General features: G+C 40.8%; 1 protein-coding gene across 17 annotated transcripts in view; it reads right to left on the minus strand.

Moving 5' to 3' along the window:
- Positions 1-17,137, minus strand: part of FGGY (FGGY carbohydrate kinase domain containing) — a 450,202-nt gene that overhangs the window by 276,409 nt on the left and 156,656 nt on the right. For all 17 annotated transcript variants that reach the window (XR_004485339.2, XM_049697009.1, XM_033435388.2 and 14 more), the window contains one exon: positions 15,944-16,059. Coding sequence is in view for 16 of the 17 variants with exons in the window: in XM_049697009.1 (XP_049552966.1) it covers positions 15,944-16,059 (116 nt within the window). In the remaining variant the exon portion in view is untranslated. The remainder of the gene's footprint in view (positions 1-15,943; positions 16,060-17,137) is intronic.

Below are 17,137 nucleotides of genomic sequence, written 5' to 3' on the forward strand. Positions count from 1 at the left end.
TAGGAACAAAATGAATTGAGATGGGCCTAAACATATATAACAGTGGCTTTAAAATCCACCAAAAAGGAGTCTCAATTTTGCTTTAAATTCTCAAGCAGCTAAAGGGGTGAGGAATATCTTGCCAGTGACTCAATAGGATGCCCATGAGAAAATAAAAATAATTATTCAGAAAAACTAAGAGAAACTAAAAATAATTTGAGTACTCAGATCAGACAAGGTTTTTTTCTGTGAGGCCTGCATTATGAGGTCTCTGTATGAGGTCATTCTAATGACCAGATATTATTCAGGAATTACTTTCTCAATGTGGCAGGTGGGTGAACTCAGGTTCAGTTACTTGCTTCATACTAGTCACACAGCCAGGGAATGGCAGGGCCAAGATTCAAACTCATATACGTATGGCTCCCAAACCCATGTTCTTTCCATTCCCTGATGGTGCATTTTAAAAATAAACGTCTCCCACCCAGCATCTCTGAGACACCAGATATCTACATACAATGTCCATAACAGGACAACATATGATATTGCAAAAGCTCTGTATCTTAAAGAACCCCTGGCAGTTTCTGTACTTTCAATTTAAAGAGAAATGCATAGCCCTTGGTAGAAAAGATTGCGGGAAGGGAAGAACATGAAGTATTAATAAACATCGTAAAATCATTACCTGGTCCCTTAAGTAGCCTCTGAAGTAAGGGCAGCGGGGAAAATAAAATTGCAGGAGGGTTTTTTCCCCCTCCTAATAGATTGTACATTTCAACAGCTAAAAGGGTATGAAAATTTAACGGAATTTTTAATGTCTTTCTAGATTTTACGATACCACAAAGGGATCATCTTCATTCTCCTCGCCACGAGAACAGATGGGTGACGGGGCCTCCTCCTGCCCACAGAGGTTGTCTGAGCAGCAGGCAAACTTCTGGGATCAATAGAGTTCACGGCAACGTGATATCTGCCAGCAAACCTTGGAGAAGGCCATTAGTCAACCGGTGACCCGCCAACCTGACCACAGCAGCCTTCTGATGTGGATTCTCAGAAAGGTTAGCCCGTGCTGGGAAACTGAAAAGGTCATGGGTATCGCACCATCAAAACTCTACAGAACTGGGGTAAAGGGCAAAGCAGAGGAGCTAGGAAGTCAGAGGTAAGGGCCACCTCAGAGGCCAAGGTCGTCACCCATCCACTGCGTGACCAAGAGAAGCTAAGCAGGAGAGGCAGCAGCTGACGTGTTACACGTGATGGAGAAGGGCAACCACTGGAAATGGCTGCCTTTCAAGAACATTGAACTAAATGTCCTCTAAATGGATGACAATCATGGCATGAGCTCAGGTGTCCAAACAGGATCTAGAAGCTAATAACTTTCAGAAGAAGGGGGGGAAAAGTCCAAAACTGAACTGTACATTTTAATGTGATTAAAACACATGCTGCTTTGTAAGATGTCATATTGTTCACTTGTTCTTCTGAAATTTCAGAGCCGAGATAGTTCTATTCATCTAGGAGCCACATCCTTAGGCCTCCTTCCCCTATGCTATTTCAGAGAAAGGGAAGAAGGAACCTCTGAGATGGCAGGCATCTTTTGTGATCTTCTTGAGGAATCTCCTTGAGTCAGCAATGAGAAGGGGCTTCGGTGTCCAGCAGATCTGGATTAGGATCTAGCTCCATGATTTACTAATGTTTTGACTTTGGGCAGGTGATTTCATTAAATCAGACAACCCCAGACTCTTCAACTGTTTCTTGCATTCACTGGGTCTAAATTATCTTTTTCTATCTGCATCATTTTCCTGCAGATAAACTAATTTTTTTTGTCAGTGGCCTTTATAAATGTGAGGCCTAGAATGGGACACATGATTTCAGATCTAATCCGACCAGAAGTGGCTCTTCCTATCTTGATCTGAATAGTGCAGCTGTATTAGTGCAGCTCAGCCCCAGGAGGCTCTGCAGCCTTGTGGTCAGATATGCAGGCTCTAGAGAAGACCTGTCTCTGGCTCTATTACTTACTGTGTGACTTTGAGCAACTTACTTCTCTGGCCTTAGTTTATTCATCAGTAAAATAAGTATAATAGTACCTACCTAGACTGCTTAAGGGTATTAAATAAGTTAATAGTTATAAAGCACCTAGAAGTGACTGGTACATAGTAAGTACTCAACAAATATTTACTTGGTTCATTACTCCTTAGCAACCAAGTATTCTCTAAGAAATCTAGGTTACTACTGAGTTTACATATGCACCATTATTTTCCTTCCTTGTATTTTTTTTATTGCAGCATAACTGACATATAACATATTAGTTTTAGGTGTACAACACAATGATTTAATATTTGTAGATATTGTGAAATGGTCATCGCCGTAAGTCTAGTTAACATCCATCACCCCTGGCCTCTGGCAACCATGAATAATATCCCATTGTATATATATTCCACATCATCTTTACCCATTCATCTTTCGATGGGCACTTAGGCTGCTTCAATATCTTGGATATTGTAAATAATGCTGCAATGAACACGGGGGCACATACACCTTTTAAAGTTAGTGTTTTCATTTTCTTCAGATAAATATCCAGAAGTGGAATTGTTGCATCTTGTGGTAGTTCTGTTTTTAATTTTTTGAGGAACCTTCATAATGTTCTCCACTGTGGCTGTACCAATTTACATTCCTATCAACAGTCATAAATGTTCTCTTCTCTCCATATCCTTGCCAGCACTTTATTGTCCTTTTGATAATAGCCATTCAAGAGTGTGAGGTGATATCTTACTGTGGTTTTGATTTGCATTTCCCTGATGATTAGAGATGTTGAGCATCTATTCATGTACCTGCTGGCCATCTGCATGTCTTTTTGGAAAAACGTCTATTCATATCTTCTGTCATTCCTTCCTTGTATTTTCTAATGAAAAGACATGACTATAAATCCTTGGTAAAAATTCACCTTGTTAAGTTTAGACTACCTTCTAGTCTGCTGATATTCAAAATAATTTTTGGATTATGTTATTCAATGTATTAATTATGGTTCCTTGTTTTGTATCATTTACATATTTATTCATCAAGTCTTCTATGTATTCATCTAAGTTGTTGATTGAAAATATTGACAAGGGCAACTTAAAACGCAATTCTGCATTTCATACCAGGAACTCACAAATAGGTTGAGATTTGGCCCTTTACAAACAGTCTTTGAGATAATTTCTCAGCCATTTTGGGATCCATTCTTGAATATATTCATTTCAAATGTCTCTCCTTTCATTATAAGAAAACTTTAAAAATTCTCAAAAAATGTGTAGCATGCAGGATACTTCTCTTCTATGCCATTTTATTGATCTATTGTGTTCTCAAAATTCTAATTAAATCATTTATTTATTAAATAATATTTAATGAGCAGCTGTTCTGTCAATAAACAGATAAATAAATATAATAATAAGGTAATTTCAGATAGTGACAAGTGCTAAGAAGAAAACACAACAGAGAAACAGAATACGGCTAGAGCAGGGGGTGGGGATGTTAGGACAGGTGGGAAGGGAAGGTTCTTCTCTAATGACATTTGAGCTGAGACCTGAACAGAGACAAAGAGATAGCCATGTGAATATTTTGAGAAGGGCCAAGCCAGACAGAGGGCAGAGATAATGCAAAGGCAACATACACTAGAAATGTTTGAGGACAGAAAGAAGGTCACTGTGGCTGGACAGTGACTACATGGGGGCATGGTAAGCAATAAAAAAGAGAGAGAGGGTGAGAAATATCACATAGGACTTTGTATAACATGGCAAGGGATTTAGATTTTTTTTTCCAATTGTAATGTAAAGCCCCTGGAAGAATTTAGGCAGGAGAGTAACATGATCTGATTTACATTTTCAAAATAATATTCTGGCTGCCATGTAGAAAACGGATTATCAGAGGGAAGAACATAACCAAGGAAACCAATGAAGAGGCTGGTGCACTAACCCAGCAAGAGATGAAAGTACCTTGAACTGGGAGGGTAACAGTGGAAAGGGGTAGGAATAGCTTAATTCCGGTTCCTTTTGGAGCAAAGCAAAAAGGACTTGTTGATGAACTGAATGTAAGGTGTGAGAGAAAAAGAAGCATCAAGAATGACTTCTAGGTTTGGGTCCTGCCCAACTGGGAGAATTGTGGTTCCTTTTACTGAGACGGAGATGCCCGCAGGAGCAGCATGTTGTGCGGCTGGGCTGTGTGGGCAAATCAAGAGTTCTGTGTTGGAGCTCAACCTCCCTATCCATCTATGTCTCTATCAAACATTCATTTAGTGGTGATGCTAGGACACAAAGAGGAAACAAAGAGTCTTAAAACACAGAGAGTCTACAAGAGGATATAAAAGCAGACACGATGGAAGCACCAGGTGCTACTGGAGCTTGGTCTATGCACCAACCACCCAGACAGGGAGTGTAACTGAGAAAAGAATTTCAAGAACAGGCAACACCTAAGGTTAGGGTAGCAGGACTTATTCATAGTGAACCCAGACTACCTCCTGATGACACCTTCTTTCACAATTATAGGCTTAATAATCAAAACCAAGATATCATATCATTAATATGAAGGACACAGGTCAATAGTTTTGAGGGACTGAACTTTTGGAAAATTGGGATAACGTATGACCATTTCCTACCTCTAAGCAGCAATTCAGTCTTATTCTCAGGGGCTCCAAGATCATATCTACAACTTATTTTCTTCACTGTGGGTGCCTGATTAGGCATGAATATACAAAATTGACTGAGATGGTCTAAATACTCTTCTTAGGTTTTGTTTTCTTTCAGCCACGCTTGGTCTGAATGAAGCTGGTTCTCTGGGATAACGATTTCAGCATCCTCTTGCATCCTGCTGGCTTCCAACTTTCTCAGCTCTGGCCACACTAGCCTCATTTCACCAAGCCCCCTCCTGCCAGAGTCATTCAAATGCTGTTTCCTCTGCCTCAAGCATTGTTCCCACCCCTCTTCACAGAGTTGATGCATATCAACCTATTTTCAGCATCACTGCCTCAAACATTTCCTAGTTTCTCTGACAAGTTCATACCCCTTCTTATATTTATACCGTTGAAGCCCCTTTTCCCCATTCTTTGTAGCATTTACCTCAGTGGCAATTTTGTTCTGGGTCGATTAATGCTCTCTCCACTAGACTAAACACTCTAGGAAGGCAGGAACCCTGCTGGCTTTGGTTCACCATTATTCTAAAGCATGCAGCATGATGCCTAGTACTGTTAAGTTGATGAACAAGAGCAAAGAAGGAAAATAAGAGTCTTTCCTCTCTTTTTTTTTACTCAGTCATTAATATGATCTTGTCTTTGCACCCCATTAGCCCAACCTTCTTTGTTTTCCTTCCTTTGAATAAAATTATCATAAATCCTTTTTAGTTATTCATAGGATTTGGCATTAGGGGAGCCCAATGTTAGCTCCACTATGATATAGAGTACTGAATCTTCTTTTGTTGGTTAATTTAGTTACTGTTTACTGGGGTCTTACCAAAAGTCAGACACTTCATATTTTATATATATATATATATATATATATATATATATATATATATATATATATATATATATATATATAAAATCACTGCTTCATAAGGATGATGCAAGGTAGGTATTCCTATACCTGTTTAATAGATGAAGAAATCCAGTCTCAGAGAGGTTTAGTGATTCATCCAAGGTTATACAGACAAGAGGTAAATCTGGGATATGATCCTTGGTCTTTCTGACTTTAAAGCTCATGATTTTTGGTTCCCCCAAATGTAAATCTGTGTTAAAGCCTATTTTTCGAATGTGATGGGAAATATAAATGTGATAGTACATGAAAAGAAAAACTCTTCTAAAGTTGTAAAGCATTGTAGGAACATTAGTTACTGAGTTTCCCAGTTAATTATCACCAATGCATCCTGTATTTTTTTTATTTGCCTGTGGATATGTGCTCTTTTGTTCATGAGAAAAAACTAAAGATTGCCATTTTTGGGACTGAAGAATTTAGGGAAACCTGTAATTCAGATCAAGGTAACCTCTTCTTTTTTTTTTTTTTTTTTTTTTTTTTCCGGTATGCAGGCCTCTCACTGTTGTGGCCTCTCCTGTTGCGGAGCACAGTCTCCGGACGCACAGGCTCAGCGGCCATGGCTCACGGGCCCAGCCGCTCCGCGGCATGTGGGATCTTCCCGGACCGGGGCACGAACCTGTGTCCCCGGCATTGACACGCGGACTCTCAACCACTGCGCCACCAGGGAAGCCCAAGGTAACCTCTTAAAGAATTAAGAATGTGATTATGATTTAGAAGCAGGCATCTGATTAGTTTTATTATATCCAACTTGGAAAAAAAAGCTGTGTGAATACAAAGGTGGAGCTCAGAAAAAGACATTCCCCAAGGTCAGAAGAAGTTGGTAATAATTACATGGGATTACTCAAAGGGAACTGGCCTTGGCATACACGACCCATAACTTAGAGAGGAGTTTGTGTTCAGGAGAACAGAAAGTTGTTAAGATACTAAGAAGTAGCATTTTCTGAAGACTCTGTATGTGTTAGGGACATTACCTGCAATGTTTTCTTTAATCTTCAAAATATACCAATTAAGGCTCAGAAAAATCAAGTACCACACGCAGCAATACATATGACAGAGCCAGAACTGAGCTCAGGAATGTCTGACTCTGGTGACCAAACCCTTAACTATTAAAATAGGCAATGGCTAATATATTACTTAATTAGTTTACTTTATCTACATCAGTCACTAAAAAGCTTGCTTGATATAGTCCAAGATGCAACCATTTCCAGCTGCTTAGGCAAAGTTCGGTTCCTTCATGTTTAAGGTTGAAGACTGGACAACGGGTTGGGTGAATTCACCTAAGTCTTTCCCTCAGTGACATTCTCCTAGTGCTTAGTCCCCTTCAAGTGACAGTATCCAGATTGGCTAAATGCCCAAAACTGGTTGAAAAAATAGTAGTAGTGCGATAGTAGTGCAACAGGACTGGGAGTTGGAAGACCTCGTTTCTGATCTCAGTTTCGTCACTAAGACGCTGCAAGACAAAGAAATTCATCCTGCCTCCCTGAGTCTTGGTTCATCTATGTATTAGAGCAAAATCTCCATGATCCCTTTTGGCTCCAGTATTCACTGGCTGTCCAGTGGTAGGAAGAGAAGCTGGAGGTTGACCTCACTTTTGGGAGGCTCCCAATTATCTTCCAGGTGCCATACTGAAAGGAGGAGCAGCTACATGAAACCTTGTATACAGCAAAACCTCTGAAAGCCATTACCTTACAACATGATGTGGTCATCACTGTTCCCTTGCCCTTCTGGCTCTGCAGGACTATTCCTGGAAGGGCCAGCAGCTGAAATAGTACTGCTGGGAATCTAAGGGTGGTGAAGAGTGGGGAGCACAGGTACTTCTTTGAGGCCCACTGGTAGGAAACATAGAGTATCCAGGGAGTGAAGACTGTTGTCCTCCAGTGCCAAGGTACACTCAAAAATGATAACAGCTAACATGTCTACAGGCTTGTAGACATTGTCCTCTGATCTGATATGTCATTTCAGCTTCCCAACAAATCTTGATGGAAAGGAAGGTACATAATGGGTACCATATGTAATTAAAGGAAAGAAATGGGCTTGGGAAACACACACACACACACACACACACACACACACACACACACACACACACACTCTCTCTCTCTCTTTCTCGTCTTCATAGGAGCTAAAAAACTCCTAAAACTGCCTTCACTTTTATTTACAGCATTGGCAGGATAGTAACGGCACCATCTCTTGAGAGCAATGAAGCCAATCTTGTGACGCTGAGTCTCTTACCAGCGGCCCCAGCTTCAAGGAAGGATAAAAGTCCCACTGGAAATTAAACCCAGGCCCCTTTCCTATCCCATCCTCTGCCACTCATCCCCACCCCATCCCAGGTCCACTGCTCTAGCCACACTCAACCATTCACAGACACTCACACTCTTCCATGCCTCCATGCCTCTGCCTATGCTGTTTCTTCTGCCTTACAAATCATTTCCCCTCTTTGCTTGGTAAACTACTACTCATATTTTTTCAGACACATCTCAAATGCTAGCTCATGCAAAGACTTCTTTGATACAGCCTCTAGTTATTAGTGACATCATGCTCTGCTTACTCAAGTAATTTGGACATCTTTAGATTATTGAAAAACACAAAAAACACTGAGATTATTAATTCAATTATCTCCACCCTTCACCCCCAAAGACATGAGATCCTCAAGAGGATGGATCATGATGAATTCATTTTTGTTTCTCCAGAACTTAGACCAGCACCTAGCACATAGGAGGCACTCAGTAGTATGGCTGGAGGGATGGATGCATGATTGGATAGGTCACTAACTGACAGGAAGAACTCTAGGTCATTCTCCATCAGGCAGAAGTTTAATTTTAAAGGGTAAAGTAAGACAGTACGATATTCAGAGGATATATTCTTGCCTCAAGTACTGGAAAAACCGTGTTCTGCCACTTGGGCAGGAATGAGAAGGATGTTAAGAGTAGACAGGGTAATAAGATCAAAGGCCCAGGGTCAAGGGCAAAGCCCAGTCCAGAGCACCCATGGGATGGTCTCCTTCAGGACAAGGAAGAGGTCGTACAACTGGCCCCAACAGAGCCTGGAAAATGCTGCGATTACCTGTGGCCAAAGGTTTCTCCAGACCTCCCAATGTAAATTACTAAAAACAGCACTGGCATCTTGTGATACCAAGATGGTGCAGCAGTTCAGCAAAACTCTAAATGAAAAACAAGTTTCACATTCTAAGGAATGAATGGATAAGTCCTTGTAAACATGTCCAGTTCTATTGGGCAAATTCAGAACACTGAGTATTCATAGCTTAAAAGGATTTTATAATCTCCACAACTATGGATGACACTGTTGGACTCAGGCTCCCAACACTGGTCCTGATAAATATTGCTGGTGAAAACCCCTTGGGCATGTTTCCACAGGGGCATTTCCCCTTCCTTCCCCGAGGATGGAGTAGCCCTAGTATACACACTCCCATCTCCTGCTTCTATCCTCTTTACTCTTTCCAGCCTGGGAAGTAGGAATCGTTTAGCTGATCCATGAGACTCTGGAAAAAACCAACACCTACGGGGCCATGTGGAAGTGGAGCAACAGCCTTGAAATGGGGTCAGTACAGGCTTGGCATGTGTCTACTTTAACAACCTGTGGGCTCTTTGGATTTAAACCACCTGAGGGCCAGTGAGCTCTTGGAGTTGGAGTTTAAATTCAGCAGATCAAGTGCCGAAGCAAGCCCAGCCAGGTGTCTTGTCTCTTTGTCTCAGCTCCTTGGCCTGCCAATGAATGGATCAAGTCAGTGCCATGCAGGTCCCAAGGTTCAGAAAAGAGGGTAGGATTCCCCCCACTGCTCTTTAATTCAGTCTAACCAAAGTCAATATCATGCTTTGCTTCAGGTGTCTCTGTGAAATGTTCTCGACTGGTTGGACTCTAGAGAGGGACAGTGGTGAGTTCTGACATATCTATGTCCCAAACACATACATGTCATTAGTCAAGATTCTTTAGCTATAATTTTAAGCCTACAGGACAAAAATATCTAAAATTCAGCTTCAGTTAACTGCAGGGTCTATTTTACTCTATGGAAAAGCGATATTCCCAATCTTCCTAAAATAAGTTGTTTCAGTTATTTGGGTTTTTTTTTGTGTGAAGGAGTCTGTAATATTTCCTGTCTGGAAAATCTCTGGGAGACTTCTTGTAGAAATGAGCTCTCATTCGGGGGGGAGATGGGGGTGGTGTCTTCCATAGGAGCCCTTCTTAAGTGGTAAACAGGTTAGTGAAAAAGGACTGTGAACACTGAATTTATGAAACAAAAACATTGTCTATCAACTTGTAGTATCATTTAATTCAAAAGAAGTTATAGGGTCCATTAACTATTAGGAATAATCAAAGCCAAAGGGGGGCTTATTTAATCAAATCCTTCATTCAAACATATATTCAACAAATACTTCATCAGTACGTACCATGTGCCAGGTGAAGGGCCCACAGTGTCTGACGTCTAAAACCTGGTCTCATAAAGGGAGAGAAACCCAGTGAAAAAATGCAGTCTCCCTCCCCTTAAGGAATGGTCCCATTTACATTGGCTTCATCATCATTTCTGCCTCTCATTTAACAGTTAGTTCCTGCATTGCCTGGCTTCCCTGACCCCACAAAACGAATGATCTATAAGCTAACACACTGTACCTTTTTATGTAACAAGGCTCTTTCTGTAATGCAGATAGTCACTCTATAATTCAGCCATGCTGTACACACGCATAAAGTGGCCTGCCCCAATAATACAATGAAGCACTTTTCCCAGGAAGTGAAAAAGCAATGGAACCTGCTGAAAGAGAGCCTGGATAATCAATTAGAACAGGTGGGGTGTTGCTTCTCTTCCTAAGGGTCCTTCCTCGCTGCTGATCTCTTCCTTCTTGTTTGCTTTTGATACATGTTTAGGATTAGATGGGTAACCAGGGAATGATTCACAGAGAAGTGAAGGTCAAAATCTATTGACACAGATCATTTAATTGGACTATGGGTATATAATTCCCTACAAAATACTGGTTTGGGTTTTCTCCATCAATTCTGAACATGAAATCAATTAGTATAGTTTTAATTGTCAAGAAATATCAAGGGTAAGCTGAGACGAAGCGAGAGAGTGGCATGGACATATATACACTATCCAACGTAAAATAGATAGCCAGTGGGAAGAAGCCTCATAGCACAGGGAGATCAGCTCGGTGCTTTGTGACCACCTAGAGGGGTGGGATAGGGAGGGTGGGAGGGAGATGCAAGAGGGAGGAGATATGGGAACATATGTATATGTATAACTGATTCACTTTGTTATAAAGCAGAAACTAACACACCATTGTAAAGCAATTATACTCCAATAAAGATGTTAAAAAAATGTCTACTATATTCTTTTGATTCACAAAACTATTTTTTTCTTTTACTTTGTATAATGTTCCCAAACCAAACCATCCAAATACCTCCTTAAGGAAGGCATTAGGTAGTAACATTTTATCTTTGGAAACTTGCAAGTAGTTACTTAAAACACTGTAAATTTCTTCCCTTGTCCTTGAAATGCACCATATAAATATTGCATTTGATCCTTAACTTACACTTCATAAATAATTTATTTCAAAAATGTCCCTCCATAAGACTATCAGTTGCTGAGGTGTTCAGTTTTCAGGGAAAGCATTTATTTACTGCATGAGCCCAGGAAGGCTGGTAAAGACTTGGCTAAAAGCCCCACATGGAGCGAATTATGGTAATTATATTAATGCTCAAATCCATGATGTGCTGTTCAAATCTGTTAAAAGGTTTTGCACTGTAGTGTCCACATTTGATGGGTAATGAGTCCACTGGAAATGTTTAACACTTCATAGGGAGGCTTCCGAGATTCATTTCTCATAGTTCCAAGAATTGCTACGACTGCCTGGAGGTAGCTTCCAGAGGAGTTTCTGAAAGTCCCAACTGAGAGTGCATGTCCTCTTTAACATCCTCCACTTCTGGTTCAGACTGAAACTACAAGTTCAAGGCACCAGAAATGAAAATCAAAGGAAACATCATACAATTAATTTTGATGACTGGGTAAGTTTTAACTCATGTATGGTAATATTCTGGTTAATGATATGGCTCCTTAGGACACCCATTAAAAATCCATTAACAGGAGAAATCTAATAAAATTATTCTGGAAATTTTCTGCTAGATTAGCATTATGGACTTTTAATGAATATTTCCTGTAGGTATTGCTCTATTAGCAGAGCTAATATACTAATTAAACATGGGTCTTGTGTTGGAAGGGAGGGGAGCACAAAAAGATGAAAATAATCAGAAAATCAGAGTTGAACTTGAACCCAAGTCACCTAAGATAACTGCTAAAATCAGTAAACATCACTAGAGCTTTTAAAAGCAAAAAGTGTGGACATCCCAGTACCAGCCACCCCAGTCATTCATTTACCCACTTATTAATCAAAGAGTAATTTAGCTGCTAAAATGTGCCATGTCTTGTGCTGGGGCCAGAATACAAATGTAAATAAGTGAAAATCCACAGGTCAAGGAGCTCATAGTCTACAGTAGAATCAAGACATGTAAACAGGTAATCAATGTGTACTATGATAAATCTGCGTTCAACACACCATGGGAATACTCAGGAACAAACAACTAAATTTGAGGGAAAGGGTGGACACATAAATTTTAAAAATCACTTAAACAATGAAGCAATTGAAGTTGAAATTTGTGTTCCAGTAAAATATTAGCTCCTTCTAGGGCCTCCCACAGGGAGGGTTTCAATCCTGACATCATTTATTGGTTCTGCATGTGGTTATAGAAAGTTACTTATATCTCTGATTCTCATCTGTAAACACGGTAACAGTACTTTTGTCACTGGTTTTAAGAATTACATGCAACAAGGTATGTGAAAGCACACAGAAATGTGCTTGAAATATAGAAGGGGAAGGAGGATTAGCATTTATTTGTTGCCTACTATACACACACAATAAACATTATTTGGAAGTCAATACAGCAAAATGATTAGAGCAGGATTTGGAATCCTCCAAACATAGGTTTGAATTCTGCTTCTACCATTTGCAAACTGTGCAACCATAGGTTAGACACCCTTCCCCTTTCTGAACCTTCAGCTGTAGAACAGGATAAATAAAAATAACTCTGTTACACTGTTTTGAAAATTTAAAAGGATACTGATTGTAATGCAATAGTATCATGTCTCAGAAACAGTAAACTATTAGTTTTCATTCTACCATTAACTATATCTTTCATAGGCGAGACTATAAAGATATGCAGCATTATGAGACTTGTCTAAGTTCATACCATCAGTGCTAAAACTAAAACTACCCTTGCTCCCAGTTCAGTGTTTTAGACCCAACTTGCCTGAACCCCTCAATTACAGGACAAGAGTCCCTCCCCTAGTACTCAGTCCTGATGCTTCTTCTTCAAGGCAGGGAGCTCATGGGGAGCCTCCAGAACACCAGACTGGGGACTCAGGGACTTAGTGGCCCTGCTTTAGCTCTAATGACCAGTGCACTAGTACCTTGGGGTTGTGGGCTAAATTGTGTCCCCAAGATTCCTATGTTGAAGCTCTAACCCCCAATGTGACTGTATTTGGAGATAAGAGTCAACAGGAAGTAATTAAGGCTAAATGAGCCCAAAAGGGTGGGGCCCTGATCTGATAGGTTTAGTGTCCTTATAAGAAGAGACACCAGAGAGCTCTCTTTCTGCACACACACAAAGAAGAGATCACATGAACACACAGCAAGCCAAGAGGAGGCCTCAGAATTAAACTACCTTGTTGGCACCTTGACCTTGGACTTCCCAGCCTCCAGAACCGTGAGAAATAAATTTCTGTTGTTTAAGTCTCTCAGTCTATAGTATGCTGTTATGGCAGCCAGAGCAAACAAAGACACCTGAGATATCTCTTTGCCACCGTTTTCTCTTAACTCTTTCCAATCTGTCTCAATTCAAACAATTGTGCTCAAGTCAAACACATTCTGTCAGTAGATATTTACCAACATCTTCTATGCCAAGATACTCAAGGGTACGGCAGATACAGTCCCTGCCCTCCAGAAGCTTTTGGTTGAGTACCACTTTGCTGTCTGGCTGACCATTTCCCCTGCTGGACCTGAGGCACTGTCCCAAACCCCAGTCTGGCTGGCTGGAGTCCTGACCCGCCATCCTCTGGTTGGCTCCCTCAGCCCCCAGAATAAAAGACTGACTCTATTCCCCAGCTGCTATCTCAGTTGCTGGCTGCAGAAGGTCTGAACACCCAGAATTTTAAAACTAACCACCATATGACTTAAAGTATTAATACTTTTTATACCCTGTGAAGTTATATCCACTCATCAGCTGAGAGCCCATCACACTCTGACTCCTGTCGAGGTGTGGACTATGGATTGTTTGTTCCAGTCAAGCTCAAACTGGCTTTGGGTGCTAAATATTGGACTTCTGCTTAATCCTGCTGGAGGCCAGCCATACAGCCACATCAGTTCCCTCAGGTCCCAGATATCCCAAGGAGGAAGTCTGCTTTGGTAGAAAAGTGTACAGTCAGAGACCCTAGTCCTACTATTGACCCTACAACTAAACAGCAGACAAAAGAACTGAATCTCAGTTTTCCCATCTGTAAAATGGAAATAGCTAGACAAATAGGTTTGTGAGGGCCTAATGAGATAAATGAATCACCTACCAAATCACCAACCAAAGGACTTAGAATGCAGCTGATGACTAATGACTGCTGCTTTGCTTTCTTCCTCCCTTCCCCTGGTCCCAAGCTCCTCCCCTTCTCTACCAGTTCAGATCCTATGACGGTTTCAGTCGAGCCACAGAAAGTCCAGAAGGGTTCTTTCTGCATACTACCCTGGCTCTGTTCTTTACCCCAGATTTAGCTATTAGTAGTTGAACAGACCATGGACAACTGAGCTATGCTGTCCACAGCATAGCAGCATAGATGCTACGTGGATCTTTCATATTTCTATTCTTATATTCTTGCAATCTAAGAGAGTAGTCATGAGGACTCCACCAGAGAAAGGGTGGACTGAAACGACCTACTAAGTGACTCGGTTATCAAGGGCGGTTGAAACTATGGCAGACACTACTAGTTGTTCACTCAAATTTTATAGCACAGCTCTCAACTTCTGGCCAGTCACATGAATGGTCACCTGACTGCCTGGCCAATTACCACATTTCCCAGCCACCCCTGCAGCCTCATGAGGCCTCATTAACAAGTGCCGATCAAATATATACACTACCAAATGTAAAATAGATAGCTAGTGGGAAGCAGCCGCGTAGCACAGGGAGATCGGCTCGGTGCTTTGTGCCCACCTAGAGGGGTGGGACAGGGAAGGTGGGAGGGAGACGCAAGAGGGAGGAGATATGGGGATGTATGTATATGTATAGCTGATTCACTTCGTTATACAGCAGAAACTAACACACCATTGTAAAGCAATTATACTCCAATGAAGATGTTAAAAAAAAAAACAAGTGCCAGTCAATAGGATGTGATCAGAAATGATGTGGCCCATTTCCAGTTATGCTTCCTCCAAAGGAATGTGGATGGATTCTTCTGGTCCTTTATATTCTTCCCACTAACTGGCTGGGAACTGATGAGAAATGAAGTGGCTAATCTGGACCCAAAGTTGGAGGACATGTTATGAGAATGGCAGAGCTGCCTTATAATCACTTACCTCTATTCTACTACATAAAAGGGAAATACTCTGCCATCCTGTTTAATCTGCAGTACTTTTAAATTGTCTCATTACAACCTCCTAGCCTTCACACTAAACAATACAGAAGTACTTCTCTTTAATCAGGTATAATTACCTACCTGATGACAGCTTACTAGAATCGTAGGTAGTAACTATAAGAAATAAACATCTTTCTGTGACATGAACATGTAAACCTGAAACTTTAACATATCAGCTACCATTATATGTACCTAGTATCTGAATTCTTTTACCAGGTAAATTCCTACCAATCATCCACACCTTTACTACCCAGTTAGTGTCGCATAAAACTGGAAGTCAGGAACCCTACGGCTTTAGTCAGGAACCACTGGCTCACGTTCCAGTTTATGTCTTGCTCCTGATCCTTCCAATTTTGACCTCTTCAATTATTTTTTTTCTGTATGGCCTTGCCTGGTTCCTTGAACCTAAATCACAAGACATTTTCCTAGGTCTGACTGGAGACAATCCATACACACCCCTTTGATTATGCTATTCCCAGTTGCTCTATGCAAGTATCTTCCTCAGTCTAGCCTCATGTCTAACAGTCTACATTTCAAGGCAGCTTTTCATAACTCAGTTCCTATAAGCCCCAATACAAGAGCCTACTAGTCATGGCCTACCCATCATAACTTACTCGCTTCTCTTGGAAAAACAGAGCTGTGTTCCTATATTTTAATTCAGACAAAGACAAACAAAAAATAAACATTAATATATTCATGTGTACATACACATAATCAGAAAAAAATATTTTTTTACCTATTTTGCTGTAATTATCTGCAACCAAGTCTTCCAAACCAACCATCTTCCAGAAACTGTCATCCCAGCCTTTCTCTGCAGAGTATGTCCATTTGCACACCAGGGAGCAGAGAGACCTAAGAAAATGGGAGAAAGGTAGAACCAATAATATGAGCCTGGTTTCCTTTATATTTTGCCTAATACTCGTCCAGATATCTGCAATAGTATTGAAAAAGTAGAATAAATTGAAGTAGGTAATTACTCATCCCTGTTTAAATCAAAAGTCCCCACTGACACCTGTTAATGACTGAGAGCATCTTCTTTCTCTTTCAAAAGGCTCCCAGCCCTTTATTTAGGTCTGGATCAAACAATGTATATAAATATTTGCATTTATATCTATGTTCATATTTACATGACATTTGTGAGATAAACAGAAATTACAACAATGACTAGCTACTTGATGATACGGAGCATTATTATTAAGTGTTCGGTGTGAAACTGATAATTGTGGTTATGTTTTGAAAAAGGCTTCTTAGCTAAATGATACATACTGAAACACTGATGTATAAAATGATATATTGGGCTTCCCTGGTGGCACAGTGGTTGAGAATCTGCCTGCCGACGCAGGGCCCCGGTCCGGGAAGATCCCACATGCCGCGGAGCAGCTGGGCCCGTGAGCCATGGCCGCTGAGCCTGTGCGTCTGGAGCCTGTGCTCCGCAACGGGAGAGGCCACAGCAGTAAGAGGCCCGCGTACCGCAAAAAAAAAAAAAAAAATATATATATATATATATATATATAATCTGGGATCTGCTTTAAAAGAGCAAGTGAAGGGGAAGTGAATGGTGTTGCAGATGGAACAGAACCAGCCACGGGTTGACGGCTGTAGGGCTGAGGGTGGCTAAATGGGTGTTCGCTATACTTCTCTATTTTGTACAGGTTCAAAATTCTCTACGATAAAAAAGTAAAAAAAAAAGTTCTTGGTATAGATGTGATAACTGCAGTCTAAAGCAATATTTAACAGAAGGAAGACTTGCTCTGGATGGCGTTTTACTCTCCAGCTTCATTTCTCATCAATTCCCTCTCAGTATTCTACACTCCAGCAATAAAGAATCCTTTGCAGCACTCTGAAAAGGTCACATTCTCGAACACTTCTGTGCCTCTACCCTACTTCTAGGTGCCTGGAAAATTCTTCCCAGCTTCTTAGCCCTGATAAC

The sequence above is a fragment of the Orcinus orca genome, chromosome 1, assembly GCF_937001465.1.
Source record: "Orcinus orca chromosome 1, mOrcOrc1.1, whole genome shotgun sequence".
Lineage (NCBI taxonomy): Eukaryota > Metazoa > Chordata > Mammalia > Artiodactyla > Delphinidae > Orcinus > Orcinus orca.